General features: G+C 33.7%; 1 protein-coding gene across 7 annotated transcripts in view; it reads left to right on the top strand.

The window, feature by feature from the left end:
- LOC145669121 (pancreatic triacylglycerol lipase-like) overlaps positions 1-27,784 on the top strand; it is a 210,676-nt gene that overhangs the window by 169,691 nt on the left and 13,201 nt on the right. For all 7 annotated transcript variants that reach the window (XM_081737466.1, XM_081737468.1, XM_081737465.1 and 4 more), the window contains 3 exons: positions 2,226-2,351; positions 20,620-20,858; positions 24,900-25,098. In XM_081737466.1, coding sequence (XP_081593592.1) covers positions 2,226-2,351; positions 20,620-20,858; positions 24,900-25,098 — 564 coding nt within the window. The remainder of the gene's footprint in view (positions 1-2,225; positions 2,352-20,619; positions 20,859-24,899; positions 25,099-27,784) is intronic.

The following is a 27,784-nucleotide window of genomic DNA, read 5'->3' as shown; positions in this document are numbered from 1 at the left end:
TATATTCTTCGCATACCAGTAATCCTCACTAAAATGTTTCAAATTGTTGAAAGGTTTTACTACATGTACCCTGCCAAAACTTGTCTTTTTACTGTGTATGGATGCTGTGTTACCGAGATTTTAACTCATCCATCAGCGTTTACTGCGTAAATTAGAGATGTGAAACAGTGACGTCATATATGACCTAATATTGAAAATTGCACAAGGATGCCAAGGTGGCATCAATTGGAATTTTAAAGTGAGCATTACATTTCATAATCAAAAGCAAAGAAAAACAACCTTATACCATGTGGTACGATGTAGTGAATTTTACCATTGCTATTTTCTCGACTAACATATTACAACGTAGACATGTTTTATAAAATTGATTTCATTCTGGTTAATGAGCATGTACACTCATATCCAAAATTATTGTCGCATGTCTATAAATATGTTGATGTAGCAATATAATTTGGTAACAAATTCGCCATGTACTTCTTATAATGTTAGTATGTGTATAATCGGCAAAGACATGTATGTGCTAAATTTCATGTCAAAAGAGCAGTAAATAAAAACAATAAAACGAAAATAAATCTTTCTTGTCTATTTAGCAACATTGTGTTTTACTCATTCTAATTTTCGTATTTATATTTCTTTTCCTATGAAATTTACCACAAATATACATTTCCCGATTATACACATAGTATCAGTATTAAAAGTACCCTGCAAAATCATTATCAAATTATGTTCGTACAAGAACACAATTATAGATATGCGACAATCACTTTGGACATGAGTGTATATGTGGGGTGTTGAGCTATATATCATGACGTTATACTTTCTAGGCAACTATCTATAAAAGTAACAGATTGGTCTAGTAAAAATTTGATTGCATGAATTAAATAAATTTATATTATTGATATAGTACGACGATATAACTAATAAAAAGTGATAAATATATTTCAAAAGTATTCAATGTTATTGTTTTATGAATTGTATTACGTATGCGATAGATATTGTTTTGACCAATTCCGTTGGGGCATGGGGTTCTAGAAGCCTTGATTTTATCAGAGAGGTAGGCAGACGCATATCTATCGTTTCTGGAGATGTTCGTTCAGCGTCCTTCTTAGCACAACGTATATCCATTGCGGTCCAACGTGGCAACGTTTCGTCAGTTCTTGGTACGTTGCCGCATGGAAGGGAACTGGAGGAGATATTTCTTCTCTAGTAGAGTAAAGCGGGGCAAAAGGCCGCACTTAATGTTCAGCATGCTATCGCTGCTATACCAAAAACAATATTGAGATGATCCATAATTGTTATTTTTTCTCGAAAGCCATGTGAAATGAATCTTTTTATAAAGCATATTTAAATATGATAAATTAATATATTGTTATGTTTTAAGTGAAATTATTTATTCAGTTGCTGGTAATTGCATAACTTATATGTAATAATTGTATTCCTATAAACATGTTACCTAAGAATTTTATTCAGTGATATGTATGTAAACTGTGTTAGAATTAATTAATTCGCCAAAATCTGTGACAACAGAGAGATTAAAACAATTATTAACTTACTGAAAATAAACAAATATAGTACAAAAATGAATAGTAGAAATTAATTCCTTGGAAATGTATATTTCAGATAACAAAAAATAAATAAATAAATAAATAAATAAATAACAATTTTGTTTATATATTTGTCTAACACATCGTACTGAGTTAAGCGATAGCTTGGGTTTGGCTGCACTATATGTAGTTCTTGAGATATCAGGCGTAGAAGAAAATTTTTGCGTGAAACATATTGGATCTTTTGATAAAAAAGACAAATAGAGAGACAGATAAGATAATAATCTTCTAGATTGCAATTTCGCATTCATAGTTCTGAATTTGTTTGTTTTCTTCCTGTGAAACAACAAAATACTGATATATAAAGTTAAATATTATATAATGAAGACTAATGAATGCTAGGAGCAATCATACAGATATAAATGATAAATTAAAATATATTGGTTACGCTAACAATTTTGTGCTAATGTTTCGTTCGTTTTTTTAGTTAAGTCCTCAATAATAAAATTATACCAATATATCTCTTCCTCTTTTACTCATTTACTCTGTAAAAATTGTACTGGCCCGTGACGATGGAAAGATTACTTGTAGTATGCAGTCTTAACGTAAGACTGACAAACTTTAACATAACTAAACTACAGTTTAAAAAGAAAACTTAAAGATTTCCTGTCTTTATTTCAGGTTTGGATCCGCCAGCACGTGGATATAAATCAGCTCCTGACTCTCACCGCTTGGGTCCAGATGACGCAGCATTTGTTGACGTAATTCACACAGATGCTCAAATACGTGGAAAGCGTGCTGGCAATGGTAAACACATTCGTTGCAACATAGTGTATTATTTAATATGTGCTTATGAAGTAGAATATTTACGTCCTTCCTTATTAAACTAGATTATCAAAGTAAGCATTCCTGCACTGGAAAAGTAAAGAACCTATTAAGAAAAATATAACAATAACATTGAGTTGAATAGTAATATTAATATGATCTAAGTTGTAGACCTGTTGCAGAATTTTTTCGTTCTAAAGCATTAATTATTTCATATTAGTATAAGCCAATAATAATTTAGGAATATTTTAGGGACTTCAAATGTGAGTAATTTGAAGCATCGTACTAAAAGAAAATATGTCTTAAATAATTTGAAACCAACAATTATGAATATCTATTTGGTTTAAAGTTATAAAAGATATAAAAGAAGAGAAACTGGAAGCCGAGGGCTAAATATTTCAAACCACAGATATAAGTTTAATAGGGGATTGAGTATTGCCCATTATTAGTGTTTTGTAAAACATTAGTTTATAAATGAATAAGTATCCTTTTCATAACGAGTTTCATTGACTTTGAAGCGGAGACGGATGTGCGCCACACCTTAAACCAGGCCTTCAGTTAGTTCTCAAAATTTAGAGAAACTAAATCCCTTGAAACCAGTATTAACTTTTCAAAAAAAAGTCAAAAGGCAAAATCAATACCCTCAGATATATGCTACTGCAAATTCGTTCCTACATCACAATTTCAATAGCACTAATTAGAAATACTAGCTAAATTGCTGTAGAACATTAAGAATTTTTGATATTTTGTTTATAAATAAACAAGGTGTGTCAAATTTAAATTTCCTCATGTACTATATGCCAGTAACACTAATTTAGTGCTTAGTCGAGTAACTTGAGAGAAGGGAAATTGCATGTTAAATCTTCCAAAATAGTAAAGTTTAGACTAGATAAAATGAAATTTTAAGTTTTTTTAAGTTCTTTCAAACAGGATGAAGAAAGTTTTCGGAGCGAGATATACATAAAAATATTCACATACCCTATCTGAAAAAAAAAGTTCTTCCTATGCAGGTGTACATGATTATAAGAAGGGATGTTAGTACTCCCTTCAAAGTATCCAACAAAGTACTATTTCCATTAGAAACTTTTAACTTGAATTAAAACAATAAGTGCCTAAAGTTATAAATTAACGATTGATTATAACTTTCATCAAACAATTTTAGATGACTTTTTACGAGCAATGAGTACGTTATTACATAGGTACAATCATAATTAGTTTTAACTAACATCAACAATCAATAAGGAATGATAATAAATGAATAAAATATTTACTAATTCTGTACTTATCCTCCAAATGTTGATGGTCATTTTCATAATAGCCCCCATTACATGCAATGCACTTGTCTCAACGTTTTTGACAGTCTTCAAAGATATGCCGGAAACCATTTTAGGACAGATCTTCAAAATCGCCTCTGCAGCTTTCACCACTGCCTCTGAAGATACGAAACGAAGTCCCTGGAGGCGTTTCTTCGAAATTGGAAAGACAAAATAAATTACAAGGAGATAAAGCAGGGCTATATGGAGAATGGAGTACACATAGAAAGTTGATCTTTGGAAGATAATCGATAATAAAATTGACAATATGAGGCCTTGCGACAACATGGTGCTGCATCCATCATGTTTCTTTCAAATGCGGTCGTTTGTGATTAATGTGACTGTGGGAGGTTTTCAATACACCCTTAAAATACACTCTCGTGGCAGTTGTATGTCGTGGGACGACATGTTGGTCCAGCATGCTTCGAATATCCGAAAATAGGATGACCATAACTTTGTCAGCAGAAGCAACCACTCTTGAGTTCTTGGATTGGTGATGAAGGAGACTTCCACAGAGAACTTTGCTGCTTGGACTCAAGGTCATAATGATGAAACACAATTTCAATGTACTGTACTGTTCTTCGCGTGTCTCTTCCATGTTGCCTTATGCGAAACTGAAATTGCGTGTGCTTAAACGGCTGCCAAGATCACATTCCTGACGTCATGATTTTCAAACTTGGTCGATCTATTCTTCACTTCTGGCCACTACAGAAACTTGCTCCGTTTTTGTGCCTTGCTGTTGTATTCACCTCATATGCACTGATAATCAGCCTTTGTTGATGAGCATATGTATATTGAAACTCAAAATATTACAGTCCAAAAATAATACATTTATTTCTCTACTTTTACTAGCAAACTTTAGTTTATTGAGAAGGAAAAATATGATTGCTAATAACAGGAATTTATTTTAGTACGCAACTGAATTTAAAATACAAAGTCTACTCTTGCGTGGCATGAAAAACTAGCCTTTCATTTAAACGAACTCATTGTAATTTCTATATAGCAAACCAACCCTGTACTGGGAGGACCGTGCCAATTACCGTCAATTCGTTCAATGTTAATGAGCAGAAGTTAAATCACAGCAACAAGCAGAAAAGTCTCTGTATTAATTACCAATAATAAAAACAAATAGTTTAGTTTTTGTTGTCACGGCATGTACAAACCGCATTTCCCAGCTTTAAACATCTTTTATCAATGTTGATATACCACTACTTAAACTTCATATTGCTTTGTATTGTTTCTATATATCTATTATTTTACATTCATTAAAGATAAATGATTAAAGATAATAGATTTACTTTTATGTAGGTATGGTTTCGTATGTCTTAATCTTCCCATACCCAAGGGAGGTACAAATGCATCCAGTTCTTAAATGTATTATATATTTTATGTCACAGACACCCGAGATTGACTAGCGTTCTTTACATTGTGGGCCGGATTGTAACAAGACTTATTTCCTCAGTACCAATTATGTTGTAAGGTGATCTACTTAAGTATGTGGCTAAATCTACACTGTGGTACATTTTTACTCCCCTACGGGATTTATGTTACCATATTTGTTTCAAGTATTTTAATGTTGTACTTCATTATTGTAAAGAGCAAAATAAAGAACAAATAATATTAGAGCCTATTGTAATACATTGTTGCAATATTGCATTAATATCTCAATATTGCAACATTCCTTTAAAAATATTACCAAATTAACACACTTCTATAAAAAAAATTGCGTTTCACTAACTTAAGCTATCAAGACTTACCCTAAACTAACCTATACTAACAAAACCAACATAACTAAGAAAGCACAACCCAACATAAACTAACGTACCAATATTATTGATAAGGTTATTTCTAATTGCAAAAATTTGTATTGGCGTACACCTGTAACCATGTTGGGAATCCAAAATTAAAAATATAATGGGTATCCGAGGACACGTATTAGCAACTAATATGATTAATTTGAAACCACTGCTTTTGCAAGTACGATTTCCTACATTATTTGTATTAAATGACACATACACACACGCTGATTTATTATGAGAGAAAGGAAAATGAATTTCCCTCGAAATGTTTTTTATCCAATTTTATGAGTTGTTATCTCATGAAATAACAACCTATCATCAACACTTTATCGAATCCCTATTACGTCACACTCTGTTGGATTACTTTTCTGTCAATCTATAAACAACTGTTTTGCAGATGTGTGTTATAGAACTAATTTTAACTTGATTAAGAGTATTTTCTCTATTTCCTTCACGTACGTGTCTTTGGAGTAGGAGACCAGGTTTCAATTCCCGTTGAAGCTCGTTTGATTCAGATTTCGCATTAAGCTGTACGCTAGTGTCTTATCCAGAATTACTGATGAAAGAGGCACTAAACTTAAATCCCTTTGCGTGCTGTAAAAAACCCGGCCCTTTAGTGGCCAAACGGTCAATGATGGATGGTTGTACAAATTGAGACCTTTTCCCAGGATCACAATATCTACAACACATCACGGTTTCAATCATTTTTACCGAAATCCAGAATACCGTTACATTCTGTTTAAAAAATGTGGCCCTGTAGTGGCCAAGCGGTCAGTGATTGTTGGCTGTGCCTATTGAGACTTTTCCTCAGGTACACAATATCTACAACATATCACAGTTCAATCATTTGATCGAAATTCAGAATAAAACTATCTTCGGCTGCTTTCAAAAAATTGACCCTGTAGTGGCAAAACGGTCAGTGATTGTTGGTTATGTCCGTTAAGAATGTTTCTCAGGATCAAAATATCTACAACAAATCACGGAGTAGTAGGCCCCCGCGTTCGCCCGAATGACTCATCCTCACTCTCTTTTATAACCCTGGTCAAAGTTCAATGACCTTGGCCCAGGGTCAATGACCTAGGGGTACATAGGACCACCCCCTCTAGATTTTGGCAGGGGTACTATGGCCCACCCCCTAAATTTTGGCAGGGGTACATAGGACCACCCCCCTTAAATTTTGGAAATTGCCAAATCTAAAAACTTGGTATGGTAGCGTAGGACCATAGTATGTACCTCTATCAGTATTGGGGTCTATGTCGTTCCCTTTCATGGGTAAAAAATTGCCAAAAAATTCAAATTTCGGGGGTTTTTGACCTAATTAATCCCCTTTGATGAGGTGTTATTACCCTATATAGTTATATGGGTGTATACATGGGTCTATTACCTTTCATAAGACATGGGTATATTAATGCACCCCTTGAAAAATTTGGGAGGGGTACCTTGGCCCACCACTTAAATTTTGGAAATTGACCAATTTAAACATTGGGTATTATAGTATGGGACCCTAATATGTATTATGATAAATTTGGATGGTCCACCTCGTTCCCTTTTAGGGGTACCAAATTGCCAAAATATAAACGTAAGCAATACGTAGTACCACGTGTTTGGTTTTTGGTCGATTTTATCCCCTTTGATGAGGTGTTATTACCTCATATGTTTATATGAGCGTATACAGGAGTCTATTACCTTTCATAAGATATGGGTATATTGGTGCACCCCTTTAAAAATTTGGGAGGGGTACCTTGGCGCACCCCTTCAATTTTAGAAATTGCCCAATTTCAACATTTGGTATTATAGTATAGAACCCTAGTATGTATCACTATAAATTTGGGTCTTCCACCTCGTTCCCTTCCATGGGTACAAAATTGCCAAAATTGTAGTACAACCACGTGTTTGGTCTTTTGACCTAATTTATCACCTTTGATGAGGTGTTATTATCCTATATCGTTATATGGGCGTATACAGGGTCCATTGTCTATCATAAGACATGGGTATATAAATGCACCCCGGGAGAGGTACTTTGGCCCCACCCTTTAATTTTGGAAAATGCCCAATTTAAACATTTGGTATTATAGTACAGGACCCTAATATATATTATTATAACCTCGTTCCCTTTTAAGGGTACAAAATTGCCAAAATATAAACGTAAGCAATACGTTGTACCACGTGTTTGGTTTTTGGTCCATTTTATCCCCTTTGATGAGATTCTATTACCTTATATGATTACAGGGGTCCATTTCCTATCATAAGACATGGGTACATTTGTGCACCCGGGAGGGGTACTTTGACCCACCCCTTTAATTTTGGAAATTGTCCCTTTTATATGTTTGGTATTATAGTATAGGACCCTAATATAAATTACTATAAATTTTGGTGGTTTACCTCGTTTCCTTTCATGGGTACGAAATTGCCAAATTTTAGTACAACCACGTGTTTGGTTTTGGCTCAATTTATCCCCTTGGATGAGGTTCTATTACCTTATATGGTTGTATGGTCATGTATATATTGGTCCATTTCCTATTATAAGACATGGGTACATTGATGCACCCTTTAAATTTTTGGAAGGGGTACCATGGTCAACCCCCATAAATTTTGGAAATTTTCCAATTTGAGCATTCGGTATCATAGTACATGCCTCAACATGTATCATGATAAATTTGGGTGGTCCATCTTGTTCCCTTTCATGGGTAAAAACTGCTAAAATATAAACATAAGCAATATATTTTACCATGTGTTTGGTTTTTGGCCCAATTTCTCCCCTTTGATGAGGTTCTATTACCTTATATGGTTATATGGTCATGTATATGGGTTCATTTCCTATCATAAGACATGGGTACATTGACGCACCCTTTAAAAATTTGGGAGGGGTATCTTGGCTCATCCACTCGGTTTTAGAAATTGTTTAATATAAGCATTTGGTATCATAGTACAGGACTTCAATATGTACCACTATAAATTTGGATGGTCCACATCGTTCCCTTTCATGGGTAAAGAACTACCAAAAATCAAATTTCGGAGGTTATTGACCCCTATTTAGCACGTTATATAGGTATGTACAGAGGTTTATTACCTTTATATGTTTATGTTCCCTTTTAAATTTGAGAATTATCAAATAACAAAATTCGGTAAACGTTTTCTAGGACCATTGGTGTTCCTCTTATGACCAAATACTCAAAATTTAAAGGTTATTGACCGGCTTTATTATTGAATAAGTACAGGATTTATTACTTTTTCATAAGACACAGGTGTATTTGTGTACCAATCTTAAATTTTGGGAGGGGGTACATTTCTTATTGTCATATCAATAATTGGTAATTGTTCTTAAAATTGGATAGTATCTCATTCATTGGGTAAATCATTGTCAAATATGAGTATGATCACGTGATCAGTTATTAACCTATGATGGGATTAGGAGCCCAGAACATTGGTACATTGAAACTTTGTAGGATAATTTGAGAATTGTCAAATGAAATTACGTCATTGGTTTTGATTATTCCCGCCAAATATAAACGTAAGCAAGACGTACCACGTGATTGTCCTTGATGAGGTAGTGTACAGGGATTCATTTCCTTTGTTGTGGTACTTCTTAAGTTTGAGTACACACACTTTTAGAAAACAGTTGGTTCTACTCAGGTAAACAATTGACGGACATTATTGACCTTATTGAACATATAATGATATGATTAATTCTAAGACTTAGGTATATCAAGAGAAGTATTCTTTAAATTTGGGAATGGTGATAAACAGAATTTTAACATAAGGCGCGAAATTTGAAACAATACATTGAACTTTAGTCACAGCTCATAGTCTAAGATCATTGGTGGTGATTGATTTGAAATCTGATAGCTAACCTTATTGAATCTTATGACTCATAGACGAAAGGCAATACATGCTACAACAGTTTGAAATTTAATCATAAGGTGATGTAATCTGACACTAGCAAAGTTATTGTTAATGCAATTTGATTGGCTGATCACTATCTTTCCTGCAATCTGATTGGTTGATCACTATCTTTCGTGCAATCTGATTGGTTGATGATTTTCAAATCTTTGCTGCATTCAGTTTTAAGTTTTGTTTAACATTTAAAAAATCTTGGTTTCGTTTAACATTTTACACTCACTGATAAATATGATCAAAACCGTTTATTTGTTAATCGAATAGTTAAAAACCGGATAAAGTTTGACGGTTAACCGTGAAACGTAAATTTTTTTGAAACTTTCTGTTTGAAAATTCTTGCTTTCAAATTTTTGTTTGAATTTTTTGTTTCTGAATTTTGTTTGAAATTTTTTTGACTTTTGTTTCAAAATTTTTCGTTTAAAAAAATTCGTTTGAAATTTTAAAAAAAATTTTCGTTTCAAAATTTTGTTTAAAATTTTTTGTTTGAAATTTTTTCGTTTCCAAATATTTTGTTTGAAATTTTTTGTTTTAAAATTTTGTTTGAAATTTTTTCGTTTCAAAATTTTGTTTGAATTTTTTTCGTTTGAAATTTTTTTGTTTGAATTTTTTTCGTTTCCAAGTTTTTTCATTTCAAAATTTTTTTTCAAACTTTTGTTTCAAAGATTTTTGTTCGAAATTTTTGTTTGTAAACTTTTTTGTTTGAAATTATTGTTTGGAAAATTTTGGTTTGACATTTTTTAAGTTTGTGCACTCATTAGTAAAGAACCAGAACTGTTTCGAGCAAAAACCTCTGACAACATTATGGTGCAATAGTACACGTCAGAACATGATAATGCAACGTCATCAGTTTTGCATCATATATAAGTATCGTTCGAGTTAGTATTCATGATAACGTCATCATGGCTACTTGTCTGCAGTTTCTAAACACACGTGATGTGATGAAATCATTTACCAAGATTACTGATTTACAACAGAATGTACCTTACAGAATCTTAGCTAGCCAAAAAATCCCTACAAAGTTTGGATTAAGAATCGTAGTGAAACTTGAAAATGATAAGAATATAATTTTACCAGCAAGATATTTACCCACGGAAGCATCAAAACAAGAAGAACTGTTACGTTTCTTAAATACTGGATCTGTATCTTTATGTTACAAAGGATTCTTGGGTCGAAGTCATCAATTTGAATTTAGTACACAGCCGGATTCGTCAGCAATTGTGATGAAATCATGAATTCAAACGTCAGCACATCAGACATAGTTGTATGAATTTGGTTTGTCAGCATGACGTCAGCAACTGTGATGAAATCATGAATTCAAACGTCAGCACATTCCTTACCAATGACGTCAGCCGTAGTTCTATAAATCAACCAATACACTGTCATCCCAGGAAATCATTTGAGCAAGTGCTTTTCAGGAGGAAAGATGTGTACTTCTAACGATAAAGAGTTCATCTTCGCAAGCTATTATCCAATAAATATATTTCAAACAAAACATGTGATGATTGGTATCAGTGCTAGAACATTTGAACCAGTGATTCGATTGGGCAAAGCAGAACAATTTGGTGTACAACTGACCTGTGAAGAATGGCAAATATTATGTTCACGAATCGACCAAATGAACGATTATTTTCATGATGAGCTAAATGTGACCATAGTCAAATCATTAGGCTCAAATCATGAAGTGGTGCTGCGTGCAGTCCTCGAAGAAAAGATGGTGCTGTTACGTAAAAAGAGTACATTCCATGTCCCTCGCAACATGGTGTATCTAACGCAAACAGAATGGAACAAATTCATCAGCGTATTTCAGTGTGTGAAACATGCAGTGGAAGTGTGCAACAAAACTAGTATATTCCTGAAAAAGTACTATTTTGAAAAATGTGTCATAAATATTGTACAACATGTATCTAAATATTGTGATGGTTGTCAACATCGTTCGTGGGTGCATACCTGTATTGATAAACAGTTTATTTGTGATCAAATGGACATTGAGTTTCCATCAATTGATATCGCAATAGACCTTAAAAGACTTCAACTGGAATTAAAATTATATGCTAAAGACAAACTAGTGCAAGAAGTTCAAAATACATTGTATCGACAATATCCAGAACAACTATCTGGTATGGATGTATGTGGAGTGTAATAAAATGATCCATTTCAATGAATTGTGTTTTTTCATTTCAAGAATAAACCCCATGTTCTGACGTGTACTATTGCACCATAATGTTGTCAGAGGTTTTTGCTCTAAACAGTTCTGGTTCTTTACTAATGAGTGCACAAACTTAAAAAATGTCAAACCAAAATTTTCCAAACAATAATTTCAAACAAAAAAGTTTACAAACAAAAATTTCGAACAAAAATCTTTGAAACAAAAGTTTGAAAAAAATTTTTGAAACGAAAAAACTTGGAAACGAAAAAAATTCAAACAAAAAAATTTCAAACGAAAAAAAATTCAAACAAAATTTTGAAGCGAAAAAAATTTCAAACAAAATTTTGAAACAAAAAATTTCAAACAAAAAATTTGGAAACGAAAAATTTTAAACAAAATTTTCGAACAAAAATTTGCAAACAAAAAATTTCAAACGAAAAAAATTTCAAACAAAAATTTCAAACGAAAAAATCTCAAACAAAATTTTGAAACGAAAAAAATTTCAAACAAAAAAATTTTAAACAAAAAATTTTGAAACAAAAGTTGTCAAAAAAAATTTCAAACAAAATTCTCAAACAAAAAATTCAAACAAAAAATTTGAAAGCAAGAATTTTCAAACAAAATGTTTCAAGCAAAAAAAAAATTTCAAACTAAAAAATTTTTACGTTTCACGGTTAACCGTCAAACTTTATCCGGTTTTTAACTATTCGATTAACAAATAAACGGTTTTGATCATATTTATCATTGAGTGCAAAATGTTGAACGAAAACAAGATTTTTAAATGTAAAACAAAACTTAAAAACTGAATACAGCAAAGATTTAAAACTCATCAACCAATCAGATTGCACGAAAGATAGTGATCAACCAATCAGATTGCACGAAAGATAGTGATCAGCCAATCAAATTGCATCAACAATAACTTTGCCAGTGTTGTAGCATGTATTCCCTTAAGACTATGAGTCATAAGTTTCAATAAGGTTAGCTATGTATCCCTGTACACTACCTCATCAAGGTCAATCACGTGGTACAACGTCTTGTTTACGTTTATATTTGGCTGTAATAATCAATACCAATGACGCATTCTCAAATTACCCTACAAAGTTTCAATGTACCAATGTCCTGGACTCCTAATCCCATCATAGGTCAATAACTGATCACGTGATCACAATGATTTACCCAAAGAACAATTACCAATTATTGATATGACAATAAGAAATGTACCCCCTCCCAAAATTTAAGATTGGTACACAAATACACCTGTGTCTTATGAAAAAAGTAATAAATCCTGTACTTATTCAATAATAAAGCCGGTCAATAACATTTAAATTTTGAATATTTGGCCATAAGAGGAACACCAATGGGTCCTAGAAAACGTTTACCGAATTTTGTTATTTGATAATTCCCAAATTTAAAAGGGAACATAAACATATAAAGGTAATAAACCATATAACGTGCTAAATAGGTGTCAATAACCTCCGAAATTCGTTTTTTGGTAGTTCTTTACCCATGAAAGGGAACGATGTGGACCATCCAAATTTATAGTGGTACATATTGAAGTCCTGTACTATGATACCAAATGCTTATATTAAAACAATTTCTAAAACCGAGTGGATGAGCCAAGATACCCCTCCCAAATTTTTCAAGGGGTGCGTCAATGTACCCATGTCTTATGATAGGAAATGAACCCATATACATGACCATATAACCATATAAGGTAATAGAACCCCATCAAAGGGAAGAAATTGGGCCAAAAACCAAACGCATGGTACAACATATTGCTTATGTTTATATTTTAGTAATTTTTACCTATGAAATGGAACAAGATGGACCACCCAAATTTATCATGATACATGTTGAGGTCATGTACTATGATACCGAATGCTTAAATTGGAAAATTTCCAAAATTTAAGGGGATATGGAATGGACCCCTATACATGATCATATAACCATATAAGTTAATAGGACCTCATCCAAGGGGATAAATTGAGCCAAAACCAAACACGTGGTTGTACTAAAATTTGGCAATTTCGTACCCATCAAAGAAAACGTGGTGAACCACCCAAATTTATAGTAATATATATTAGGGTTCTATACTATAATACCAAACATGTAAAAGGGGCAATTTCCAAAATTAAAGGGGTGGGCCAAAGTACCCCTCCAGGGTGCACAAATGTACCTATGTCTTATGATAGGGAATAGACCCCTATACATAACCATATAACCATATAAGGTAATAGAACCTCATTCAAGGGATAACTTAGGTCAAACCAAACACGTGGTACAACGTATTGCTTACGTTTATATTTTGGCAATTTGTACCCCTAAAAGGGAACGAGGTGGACCACCCAAATTTATCATAATACATGTTAGGGTCCAGTACTATAATACCAAATATATAAAATGAGCAATTTCTTAAATTTAAGGGGTGGGCCAAAGTACCCCTCCCAAATTTTTAAAGGAGTGCACAAATGTACCTATGTCTTATGATAGGGAATAGACCCCTATACATAACCATATAACCATATAAGGTAATAGAACCTCATCCAAGAGGATAAATTGGGCCAAAAGACCAAACACGTGGTACAACGTATTGCTTACGTTTATATTTTGACAATTTTGTACCCCTAGAAGGAAACGAGGTGGACCATCCAAATTTATCATAATACATGTTAGGATCCGGTACTATAATACCAAATGATTAAATTGGGCAATTTCCAAAATTTAAGGGTGGGCCAAAGTACCCCCCCGGGGTGCACAAATATACCCATATCTTATGAAAGGTAATGGACCCTATACATGACCATATAATCATATAAGATAATAGGACCTCATCAAAGGGGGATAAAAATGTACCAAATACCAAACACATGGTTGTACTAAAATTTTGGCAATTTTGTACCCCTAAAAGGGAACGAGGTGGACCACCCAAATTTATAGTGATCTATATTAGTGTCCTATACTATAATACCAAATGTTTAAGTTGGGCAATTTCCAAAATTAAAGGGGTGGGCCAAGGTACCCCTCCCGGGGTGCACAAATGTACCTATGTCTTATGATAGGGAATGGACCCCTATACATGACCATATAATCATATAAGGTAATAGGACCTCATCCAAGGAGATAAATTAGGTCGAAAACCAAACACGTGGTACAACGTATTGCTTACGTTTATATTTTGGCAATTTTGTACCCCTAGAAGGGAATGAGGTGGACCACCCAAATTTATCATGATACATATTAGGGTCCTGTACTATAATACCCAATGTTGAAATTGGGCAGTTTTTAAAATTTAAGGAGTGGGCCATGGTACCCCTCCCAAATTTTTCAAGGGGTGCATTAATATACCCATATGTTATGAAAGGTAATGGACCCCTGTATACGCCCATATAACTATATAGGGTAATAATACGTCATCAAAGGGGATAAATTAGGTCAAAAACCCCCGAAATTTGAATTTTTGGCAATTTTTTACCCATGAAAGGGAACGACATAGACACCCAATACTGATAGAGGTACATACTATGGTCCTACGCTACCATACCAAATTTTTAGATTTGGCAATTTCCGAAATTTAAGGGGGGTGGTCATATGTACCCCTGCCAAAATTTAGGGGGTGGGCCAAGGTACCCCTGCCAAAATTTAGAGGGGGTGGTCCTAGGTACCCCTAGGTCATTGACCCGGGCCAAGGTCATTGACCTTTGACCCCGGTCATAAAAGAGAGTGAGGATGAGTCATTCGGGCGAACGCGGGGGCCTACTATTCACGGTTTCAGTCATTTTTACTGGAATTCGAAATATCATTATCTTCGGGTGTTTTAAAAAAAGTGACCCTGTAGTGGCCAAAGGGTCAGTGATTTTTGGCTGTTCCCATTGAGAAGTTTTGTCAGGTACACAATATCTAAAACATATCACGATTTCAAGTAATTCCACTGAAATCTAATTTCCGTAAGGATTGTGCAGAGCCCTTTGTCATTTCGGAGGGAGCCATTACTCTCTGAAATTCTTTTCTCGCAAAAACGACAAAATACCCGTATTTCCTACTTTGAAGTCATCTTTCCACATTGAGAGTTTCGTTTCTTTAATGTGGCGCTCTTAGTCAAGGGAACCCTTTTTTTGAAAAGGGGCCCTTTGTCCCCCTTAACCTATTTCCCGAAAGAAACAAAGTATACGTGTCGATTTATTTTCGGTCTAGTATATATTTGCTAAGTTTGATGAAAATCGGATGGCGAGAAACCCTTATAGGTTATCTCATTTACGCTTTCACTTTTTGGACTTAACGGGTTTTTGCCCCAGAGTCTGTACTTGCTTTCCACAATACTCGTATATATTGCCAGTTGCCAAAGTATTTTCTAACATGATATGAATCGGAGAACCTTACCTTCCCGTGTCCTCAATTTCATAAGGTGATCGGAAGAAGTTAATATTTCTGAGCTTTATGTAGATGGTCTTATTTTACCCTCTAAGAGTATATTTTAGCAAAACGAAGGGGGGCCTGCCAAATGCCTCCTCCCTGGATTTTGACATTTCTGTTCAATATTGGATGACGATTCATGTTGAGCTTCATAGGAGGATTGACTACGAGCAAATTTGTTGTTTCGTGTGCCCAATCTGTTTAGTGGATAAATTCCAGTGCCTGCAAAGCCAACTACACATTTGCAACTATAGCAGCTTTTCCTCACGCTTGACTGAATAGGCAGTGTAAACTGTGCCTTTGTTACTATTCTGCTTGGATGCGTAAAGATACATTGATAGCAAGCTTGCTTGAGGAGTACAGAGTCGGTAAGAGACGCCTGTTGTAACATATTGAATGTTGTACGTAGTCATTTACAAGGATGTCGTGCCTACTGTGGCAGAGGTTATCAGAAATTAGTCATGAGTACTTCAGAGTTTATGGTAAAGCATATAAAAATTTAACTTTCAGTAGTTTTTCTATGAAAATTACAAAGGGTGGGAAAAGTATTCTAGTTGTGTTGTAACAGGTAATCGCTGGCACATTTTCATCGCTTTTTTACACTTGGCAGATAACAGGAAATCCTCTAGGGGCCGAAACCGTTCCTGCAAATTCGTTGTTAGGAAACAATCCGGTTTCATTTACGTTAACAATCCTTTACCTTTACCCTATAAATTGAATATTTGTTTGGATATTCCAAACCATCATAAAATTCTTGCAAAATCGTTTGAGTTAAGCCCGTGAAATATAGATAGTTGTTCGATGGCGACACAGAAAATTATGAAAACAATTATATCCTGCTTTGTAAGTCTATGTGTTAAACAGATGCTTCACTCACAGACATTCTGAATAACAAAACTGCTCAACAAATCCCTCCTGATGACGGACGGAAACATTTTGGGGAAAAGTTAGCAGAGAACATTCTTAAGCACTTCCTATGTATGACTAAATACAAATTGACCTCCAGTGTTCAGTTTTCCCAAGTTGTTCGTGAGTACGTATGCGTAATATCTCATTAAGGAACATTGTACTGGCACTATTAAGTGCACATCCAGTTCATACTGGTTGAATTGTTTATGGGTATTTCCGGTTTTTACCTTCATCATTGAAAACTTTTAGTTTCATTTAAATATCTATAGCATTTTAAATAACAATAAAAATATTGCCGTTAAATACGTAGTGTATTAATATTTTGTGGTTGAACTTCAAGGATACAAATGCATGGTATCAAGAAAACCTTAATGTATATTTTGAGTTACGTTTCCCACCATTAAGAAAAAAGTAAAATTCACTGAAAGAATTTGTTTAGAACCTTCTTTCGAAGTTAGCGACTACTGATGCATAAATGTAATAGTAGAGATCGTTAAAAAAATTAGCAACTCTCGAGTTGTGAGGATAAGGATATCTATTTACATCGCAAAGACATGTTTTTACTTTGCTTCACATAGTATCTGGTATTAGAGCGAATACACTGAAATTGATTTCTTAGTTCACCACCACATAAAGACTCCTTGAATCTCAACTGGTGTAACTTCAAAAATTGAATGTTCCAGGAGAAAACTTTGAACTTCAATATCTCATATAAATGGCATCAAGAGAATCTTGTTTATTATCACCAATAAAAGATACACTTCATTTTTAAGTTTTTTAATTTTTATTTTATTTTTATTATATTTTTTTTTTGCAACTATAAAAGAAATACGAATTTTTAATGAGATATTGAATTTCAAAATTCGCTCATTACAATTTCCAGTTTGGAGTTAACACATTTGACATCCAAGCGTCCACATATAAGTAAATCCTTACCTCGTAGAAATGACAGCTTTATTTTATCAACGACTAGTTGCATATTTTGACTTTCTGATCTGAAAACGCGTTTTCTCACTGTTCTTGGGTAAAAGTTCAGAAGATAATACAATGCACTAACAAGAAGTCTTAGTAATTAGAATTCAACAAAAGTTCAAGAATTTTCAGTCTTATTCAATAAGACTTCCCCATGCTTATATATTTCACTAAAATTAATTGTGATAACATCGTCTAATATAGTGTACTACTAATAACAGTCAAAAAATTCATACAATAATTAATCTGAGAAATGTTATCAAGATGAATCTTTAATTTGTTCGTTTCTAAATTACATTCATTTCATATTTCCAAAAAGAGGATCTTTTATATGTGTTTGTCATTCTGCCTCTAGACCAATTGCTTTCACGGGTAAGTCTGAAAGCCGGAACACTAGATTTGGAATGGTTTATACAATCATATATATTATTACAGTAGTAGGGTAACCCAGGGTAATTATTAGACACGCAAAACTAGAGGCAAATATGAAACACTGGTGTTATTAAGCCAGTGTACATGATATGAAGATAGCTTTTGTATAACATATAAGTCCCTTTCCTGGGCATTTCAAAACTATATTTACTGAACGTCTCCTACAACTTCACAATTTGTGGTATGAATATTTGTAATATTTCTTATCTTTTACCTAAAAAACCTTTTAATAACATGATAAAACTTTCCAGAAATCTTTGTAATAAAACATCACAGATTCTTTAGGGTTTGCATGGTTGAGGTCATGAGAAAAAATTCAGAAGAAGGAAACGATTTCTGTCATTGTTTTTGTGGGTATAATTTTGTACTAAATCCATGGGGTAATTTTGAGACAAAATTTTGAGAAAATATGAGACATTCTATGGGTAAATATGAGACATTTATCTATTTCTAGTTCTGATGGGTTTTTTTTGTTTTGTTTTTTTGTGTTTCAAGTATTATGGAAATCACATTTCAACTATTTAATGGACTACGAACAAAAATCACGGTTCGAAATTCTGTGCAAATATCGAAAATTTATAAACAATCACGAAAGCATGCAGGTTAAGCTATAGCACCTGCAAAACTGTCTTTGCGTGCTCCTGTAACATTATTGTGTTGACAAATCTCTTATCTCCAGATGAAACCACAAAAACACATAGAGGCAAGGATGTAATAGTGCTTTAAGTGTTATTCAAGAAAGGAAATTGGCTGAAAACCTCGAAATAATGGCAAAGTAGGACTTCGTCCTTTCTAAAAATTAGGTATGTTCTGGTATGCAATACTAACACAAAATGACTTACAAGTTCCTTTTGGCGTGAACAAGCCTCGTAATGTCTGCGTTAAGAACTTCTGTCTGCAACCACTTAATCCTGAGAATACTGGAAACCCTCTAAGCAAATGGAAGAATATCTACAAGTACCAATTTTGTAATCTGAAAATTACATTTCGCTTAAATGATGGTGATGTATCACTTAACAAGAGTCAAGTGATTGGAAAATTGCCTTCTTCAGATATCTCACCAGTTGAGGGAAGAATTCGATTCATTTATCCCCATCCAGTGGATATTCTTGAAGAAGGGACACAATAGATATATTGTTGTAAATAGTCTTCTCTATGTACTAAGTCTCAGAGTTAAAGCCAGCTGAATTTGCATTGTGCACATATTCTTGAGCTTTAAGTAAATTTATCTTTCAGTTTTGTAGTAATCGTTAGTCTTTACTAGTAAGTTTAAATCATTTCTTCAGTTTAACAATGTAAACCTCTTAACTATTTCAAACTGTACGTTCATTGTAGTGTTACGTATTCATATGTTAGATACTGTAGCACTATTCAATGTTCAAGTAGATTCTCAAGTGAATTAAGAAATCTATTTTACATTCATTGTCTTAGTGAGTTAAGTTTAACTGTTCTTATAAGAATATATCTTCTGTATCCATTTACTGTAATATAGTTTCACATCTGCTGAGTTTCTGTTTCTGTATTATCATTCATATACACATCAGTATTACCATATAATATTCATCCACTTGTAACAAAAAATATACAGGTGCGTCGCACATGCCCCTCCCTATCTCCAATTTCTCCTAGCAACTTTCAATGTTATTCAGGAATGAAGGGAGAGTAGTGTCTTACTTTTGCCTCATGGTTATCTCATATTTCCCCATTGGCAGAGGAAATATGAGACAAATTTTTCATTTTTTCCTCTTTCCTTTTGTAAAATCATACGAAATCGACAAACAGACAGGAGGATTATAATATGTTGGTTCTTCTCCTAAGTAGTGCAGTTTTGGATATATTTGCAATACTATGCAAAATGTCTCATAATTACCCTGGAATACCTTAGATGTAATAAAATATCTTTTTTCAATTCGTAAGTTCATCTTCACTTGTGTGCTTTGTTGTATTTGTAAATAACATTCCATAAATGTTTCAGTTCAAATAACTATTTCAAATCCATGATTCATTCAAATTTACTCCTCGCTTTGAAAAATTTGTTAAATACTTTTGTACTCTGGTGACATAACGAAAAATTTATCCTTAGAATTCATGTAAATTTACAGAAAGTTTACTGAGTAAATGGTTTACGAACGATTCATTAGAGAAATGTGGAAAAGCATTTTACAAATAATAAAATATCGATAGATTGGTTTAACGTTACTCAACAAAGTTAGTTTCATTCTAACTTACAGAATTTGCTTTAACGGAACCAGAAAGGACATCTGAAAAGAAAATACAGTAAATTCATCATTAGTGAAGTTGAAAAAGCATGGAATATTATAAAATTTATGTTGTGTTAGTAGTAATATATTTATTGATCCCTTTTATCATAGGTTTGGGCATTGGATATCCGCTTGGCATCTTAGATTTCTATCCTAATGGAGGGGCAGCTCAACCAAGGTGTCCGCCAAGCAAAGCAAAATATTGGAATTCAATTCTTTCTAACATCGAAGTTAATGGAGGTCCATATTGCAATCATTTAAGAGCTTTACAATATTTTCTGGAGTCCATAGGTTCCAAAAATTGTGCTTTTGTAGGTGTACGATGTGACAGTTATGAATCCTATACCAAGGTAATTGTCCACCATAATCCATTGAGTACACTATTTTCACTAATATTTATGCGTCTGTTATCTAATATCATTTGCATGAAAACATTAGCAAAGAATATTCCTCTTAAGACTTTCTAACAGTTATTCCCATTATTATAACTCTAAATAATTCATTTCTTTCTAAAACAGAGACCACAGCATGCATACATAATACTTTTGCATAAAGTATATTCTCAATGCCAAAATTATAGAAATGCTAACCCCCTGTAATTCCGATCAAATTCTAAGTTTGGTCTTACAAACAGCTTGTAAAATAGATTCTTATTTGAAAACGATGTAAGGTGAATTACCCTTTTTCCTCCTTGTAAATACAGACTACACTAGGTTGTAAAATAATACATGTGTAACTGTCTTCCAAATGTAAATTATGCACAATGTTTATTTTCTTTATGTTTACAATCATATTTATTAAAATAGTATAGAATTCTGTATGTATACACCATATAATGTTAACATGCTGATTTTGTATCATAGTTTCTCAGCAAATTATACATCGGGCATTTATTTTACTGAAATCTGTAGATATCATACTCGTTATTGAGTAGTCTAAAGAATTGTTTGTCCATTTTTTCGAATACTCTGGGGAGATCATTTGTAAATAAAGAATACAAAAGGGCCTTAAGAATGATTCTTGTGATTTTTCATTTCGTGAATACCGTGTAGTAGAATATAAAGGTACAAATTTAGCTTTATATTTTCAATTTCCCAAGTAGCGTTAAAATTCACAAATATACAAAGAGATTTAAGAGCTAGATTTGTTTAGTTATAGAAACGAAAGCTCTTGGAAAATCTATATTCATTACATCGACATGTGATTTATTTATGACAGCACAGTAATGAAGACAAGTCCAAAGACAACTTAGAATTGACTTGTGATTTCTTGCAATGTACCAAGTTGTAATTTCTTTAAACTACGCCTTAAAAGAAAATATCTAACTCTTACTAACTCCATGGAATATGGAACACTGACGTTCAAAGCCACGTTCTCGTTAGCCAGGACTTCCATCCTTACCTAACTGTATCCAGTTACTACTTTGTATTCCTATTTCCGCGAGATCCATCTTAATATTGTCCTCATATCTGAGCTTAGGTCTTCCTAATGGTCGTTTTTCTATTGGTCTTACATCAATAATTTTAAAGCGTTTATACTTTCTTCCATCCTAGCTACATGGCCTGCCCACCTGAGCCTCCTAGACTTTATGACCGTAACAATGTTTGGTAAACGGTATGAATTATGTAGTTCTCATTATGAAGTTTTCGCCATTCCCCATTCCTCTTGGGTTTGAATATTCGCCACAGGATCTTGTTCTCAAATACTTTAAGTCTATGTTCCTCCCGCAGAGTAAGCGCCCATGTTTCGCAACAATATAGAGCAAAAGCCATGATTATCGTTTTATATATTTAAACGTCAAATTCCTCGACAGAATTCGCGACGACAGGAGATTTTGAACTGAACAATAACACGAAATCCCTGCTTTTAATCGACATTTAATTTCTTCGTGAATATAATTTTCGTTTGTTAATATTGATCCTAAACATTTGAAACTATCCATTTCATCAAAAGTATTATATAATATTTTAACTCATCCATAACTTGCCGTATTATGGTCCCGACGCACTACTATGTATTTAGTTTTCTCTGCGTTAGTTCTAAACCAAAGGCACTGCAAGCGTTCAGTAGTACCTCTGCATTTCTTTCTATTGTACTCCTAGCATCCCCTATTAAATTTACATCATCAGCATATCTCATAACCTGGTGAACCCCTTTTAACATTAGGGCCTGGTTCCTTTATTTGATTTTCCATACAGCGTATTCCAGGAGAAAGTTGAATAATAATGGCGACAACGCATCTCCTACCCGGACTTTACTTTGGGATTCATTTGAACATACCTTAGTTAATTTAATTAGCTTTTGCGGTATTCCAAATTTTGAAAGGACCTTGTACAATGTTTCTCTCCTAACCGAGTCGTATACCTTTCTAAAATCAATAAATAGTTCCTGTACCGGAGTATTGTATTCCAGCTTTTCTTCTAGTATTTGTCGAATGGTAAACGTTAGGTTGATGGTTGATCGACTTCGTCTAAATCCGCACTAATACTCTTCAATAATTTCATTTGCGTATGGGGTCAACCTTACTAATTGAATGTTTGACAGGATTTAAAAGGATGTTGGCAGAAGAGAAATACCTCGATAATTATTACAGTCAGTTTTGTCGCCTTTCATGTAAATTGGAACAATGATTGATTCTTTCCACTCTTGTTGCAATTCTTTCTTGGTCCAGATAAGGAGAATGAGTTTGTGTATCTTGTTTCACATTTTTTGCCTGCAGCTAAAATTAACTCAGCCGGAATTTCATCCACACCCGGAAATTTGTGTTTCTCTAATTTATTTATAGCGTTTTCTACTTATGTGTGGTTGGGTTCTGGAATATATGATTCTGCGGTGTGTATCTCCCTTTCTCTACACATAGTTTTTGGCTGCAGATTAAGCAAATCGTCGAAGACATCTTCCCATCTATTTAAGATGCTATCTGTATCAGTGAGAACTGCTCCGTCAGCTTTCTTTAATGTACAAGCACGTAGTTGATTGCCTTTCTTAAATTCACTGATCCCCTTTTATATGACACGAATGTTCTTATTTTTACTATTCTCTTCAAGTTTCTTAATTTTAGCTTTCAAAAAATCGCGTTTGGTTTTCTAAAATTTTAGAAGTTTACCGCCTGATGTCTAAGAAATTTTGTGTATTATTTCATTCAGATTTTGTAGCCAACACAATTTTGTCTGTTATCTCTTCTCTCCTAGTTTAATGCATTCCAGGTCGAACCATGGTTTGTTCCTATATATTTCCGCATGTCCTAATTTTTCTTTTGCTGAAAGTTTAATGCTATCTCTAATTTTAATCCAGGTATCTTCAACACTACTGAAATCCGAATATTCTAAAGCCGAGAATCTATTCGAAACTTCAATCTGGTATTCCTCTCTTACCTGGCGTTCTTGTAATTTCTATAACCTAAATCTCTCCGTTTCCAGACATTGAATATTTCCTTTATTCAACGATAATCTCTGTCTTATTGTCGCTGCTACCAGGTAGTGGTCAGTGTCACAATCAGCCCCTCTAAATGACCGGACATCACGGATGCTAGATTGTCTTCTTCCATCTACTAAAACGTGATGAATTTGATTATGTGTTTTTCCGTCTGGTGAGGTCCAAGTGTATTTATGAACGTCGCGATGTGGAAATTTTGTACTCCTCACGATAAGAGTTTTGGATTTGCAAAGTTCACGAATCTAACACCGTTGTCATTACTTTACTTATGCAGACTTTCGCTCCCTGTAATCTGTTTGAAAATATCCTCTCGTTCTACCTTCGCGTCGAAATCCCCTAATAGAATTTTTATATGGTATCGCGGTAGTTGGTCAAATATCCGTTCCACTTCTTCGTAAAAGCTGTCTTTTAAATCGTCATCCTTATCTTCTGGTGGAGCATGTATACTTAAAACAATAATATCACACCACTAATTCTTAAGAGTAGTAAAAGATGTCTGTCAGTAACAAATTAAACCCCTTAATTGCTAATATTTTTCGTTTGTGAACGAAGCCCCTGTTCCTAACTGATGATTTTAATTTCCTTCCCCCACGTATTATGTATAATTAATTCCAATGTGTTTGAAAATGCAATAAATAGAGCTATTGATCCATAGTTACTATCGTAGTATTTACTCAGTTACTCGATTAAATATCGGTACAACATATATGAAGTTCTGTTTGGGAAAAACATGCTCTAGTACAAATTTAAAGCACAATTTAAAGCACAAAGCTTTTCATAATAACAATAATGATATAATACACTCCTACTTACTTCTGCCTCACAGCATACTTAGATTACATAGAACATTTCATTTATAAAATGGATGAGGTTACTCATTATTTTAACACCGTCAATCCATACAGTGAGGAGCTAATTCCTATAATTTTAAAATAATAAGAGGAATTTATTTGTAGGGACTGTGCTCCACTTGTGAGGAAGATACTTGCGCAGAAATGGGAGAAAGAGCCACTGATTTCAACTATGGAACACACAGCAAAATCTCATTCTTTCTGCAAGTAAACGAGAATCCACCTTTCTGTGATCCAAATTCGGAACTCTATCTACAGTATAAAGAAGAGCATGAATTGGGTGAATCCGCTGAAAATGAAGCCCGTAAGTATGGTTTATTATGCGTAACGCATTCATAACTTTCAAAATCGACCATGAATATATGAAGCCAGTTTGAATTACTTCAGCTTAAAAAACTAAGAACTTGCATCTTAGAAAATGTAACTAGAAATATTAATATTTTCTAAATATAAAATGCACCAACTTTTATTAATCATTGATTTGGGGCATTTAACTTATATGTATATTTCTTCTTTCTTGATGTAAATTTGATATAAGAAAATAGGCAAATGCTACACAGATTAAACAACAATCTGTAACTGTTATTCACTTAAAGCTACAAAGTATACCCCAACAGCCATATAGTGAGTGAGTGCTAATGGGGTATATGCATTTGTTTATATATACCTGTAGCGACGCAGTTCCTCAACGGGAACAGTCTCTCCTTCATTAGGATTCTTCAGCAGAATTTTGTTTATTTTTATTCACTCTATTCATAAGGGATTTTTCTGGACCTACAGAGGAAAACCTAATGACCATGAAAACTCCTTGTTTTGATTGTATCGTGATCACTGCTTTCATGTATATATTTTCTGTGTTCGTTGGGTGTGAAAAATTGCACATTTAAAATGGTTTGACTTCTGTGATGGTGTGGTCAGGGATTTTCTGTGGTGTGATCAGGTATTTTCTTTGGTGTGATCAGGGGTTTTCTGTGACAACCAAAGAAACTTCCTTGTAAGCTGAAATAGGAAATCCGGAAATTACCCTTACATGCTTTATTCGGTCATTGGTTTTGAAAACTATCTTGATTTTTATGTGTGATGAATGCCAAGTGATTCCTGGTGAACGGGTACAATTGTTAAAGAGATGAATATTTGTGAGGTTTTTCATCTATGTCTGAGATTCTTCCTCTTTTCAATAGATCAGATGAACAATAAGTTCATATGAACATCTTTGGTTTCTTTTCAGATCACCAGAAGCATTTAAGTGTTCTTAACTATGTTCTCCACTGACTCTCAAAATGTGATGGGGTCTTCTTATTTTGACTCAATTTCTAGCTGCTGAGACGCAGTAAGATCTCATTGATTCAATCTTTGAAGCATTGTTCACTTGAATTAGGAGGCTTTTCATTAGTACATTCGCTGGTAGAATAAGTTTTCTCTTTCACACTTTTTACTGAGTATAGATTGATACAGAAATTGTCTGATACTAACAACTCGAACCGATAAATGTTGGGAAAACTTTATTTAAGTTGGAGGCTTCAACATTTTCCCATTGAAATTTTTCCTTATCAAACAATAGGAGTAATTGTTCATACTCCTAGAAAAGACGCTACTTTCATAGAAATTCCTCCCAAACACTTATTCAAAAATTGCTCTTAAATTTATTCCGTAGCCTCCGAGTTTAGTAATATTATTGGTGAACAGTCGGACGCCATGTAGAACATACACGTCACGTTCCAAGCAAATTTGATAATTTTTAGGAATAATATGTATTTAAACATTTATTTAAGTTCGAATAACATATCCCTTACATTTGATTATGTTGCAGATCAAGCGAAACCATGTTGGGACATTTCAAAGATGATATAAATCTAAATTTTACAAAAGGTGTCGATAAGCAACTGGATATTCGGAATAAGTCCTTACTTATTGATTTAACCCAGAATAATAGGAGTAAGTCTTAACCGAAGGACACATTGTTTGATAAACATCAAACAAATTTTAAGATTTTTTCGTGAAAATGTCTTCTCTAAACTATCTGAATTCATCTGTGAATCTTAAACCATTTCAACTCCAGCATATAGGTAATGTAATTTCCTAGATCCTCAAAGATGTTAGTTCAATAGGAAAGGCTTCAGAAAAGAATAGCCGTGCTTCATATTTTTACCTTTCTTAGAAAAGCTAATTAAATAAGTTCTCAGAAAGATGCAGGAAATTCACCGCTTGTCAAAGACTAATTTTGACAACAATAAAGAGGAATAGGTGTTAAATCCCAAACAGAGTATCGAATAGTTCGTTCTATTAGTTTGATGCCAAAGTCCATCCCGTATTTTGATGTTATATGCTATTGAAGCACAGAAGAGAAATGGTCGGTGTTACACGTGTAAAGTTTTGCTGTTCTGTAACACGAGAAATTTCTGTGACTACAAGGAACAAGAATTGGGTGGTTTGGATTGTTGTTAACATGTGTAGCTAAACAGTTTCTAAAAATAAGGAACATTTTCGCCATATATTTCTTTTCTAATTTCGGTAAAGGCGACAATCGCAAACAGAAAGAGAGATATGTGCTGCCTATGGTGAGGATGCGATTGTTTATTCCAAGTGCCTTAAGTGGTTCAGAAAGTTTCGTGATAACGTTTTTAATGTTAGTGATGCAACATATGCGAGACTACCAAAGAAGACTAATGGTAACGAAATATTTGTTCTGATTGAAAGTGATTGGCATAGAACAACTCCAGAGATCAGAGAAATTCTTTGAATCAACCATTATACAGTGACAAAATTATCATGTTTATTTAGAATGGTTAACAAGGTTGATCTGTGAATATTTCATGTCTTAACAGAGAAAAACCGATAAACTGAATTTCTGGCTGCTATTCTGTATTTATTCATCCATTCGTTTATTTATTTTCGAAAAAGGATCGAAATCAATCGTTTCCATAACGGATGGTAAGTGGTGATAAAAACCTGATTACACTAGTTAACAAAGGTTTTGTTACATAAAACGA

Source organism: Thermobia domestica, chromosome 13 (assembly GCF_964235325.1).
Source record: "Thermobia domestica chromosome 13, izTheDome1.hap1.1, whole genome shotgun sequence".
Classification (NCBI taxonomy): domain Eukaryota; kingdom Metazoa; phylum Arthropoda; class Insecta; order Zygentoma; family Lepismatidae; genus Thermobia; species Thermobia domestica.
Note: the sequence above shows the minus strand (reverse complement) of the source record. Positions and strands in the feature narration are given on the sequence as shown.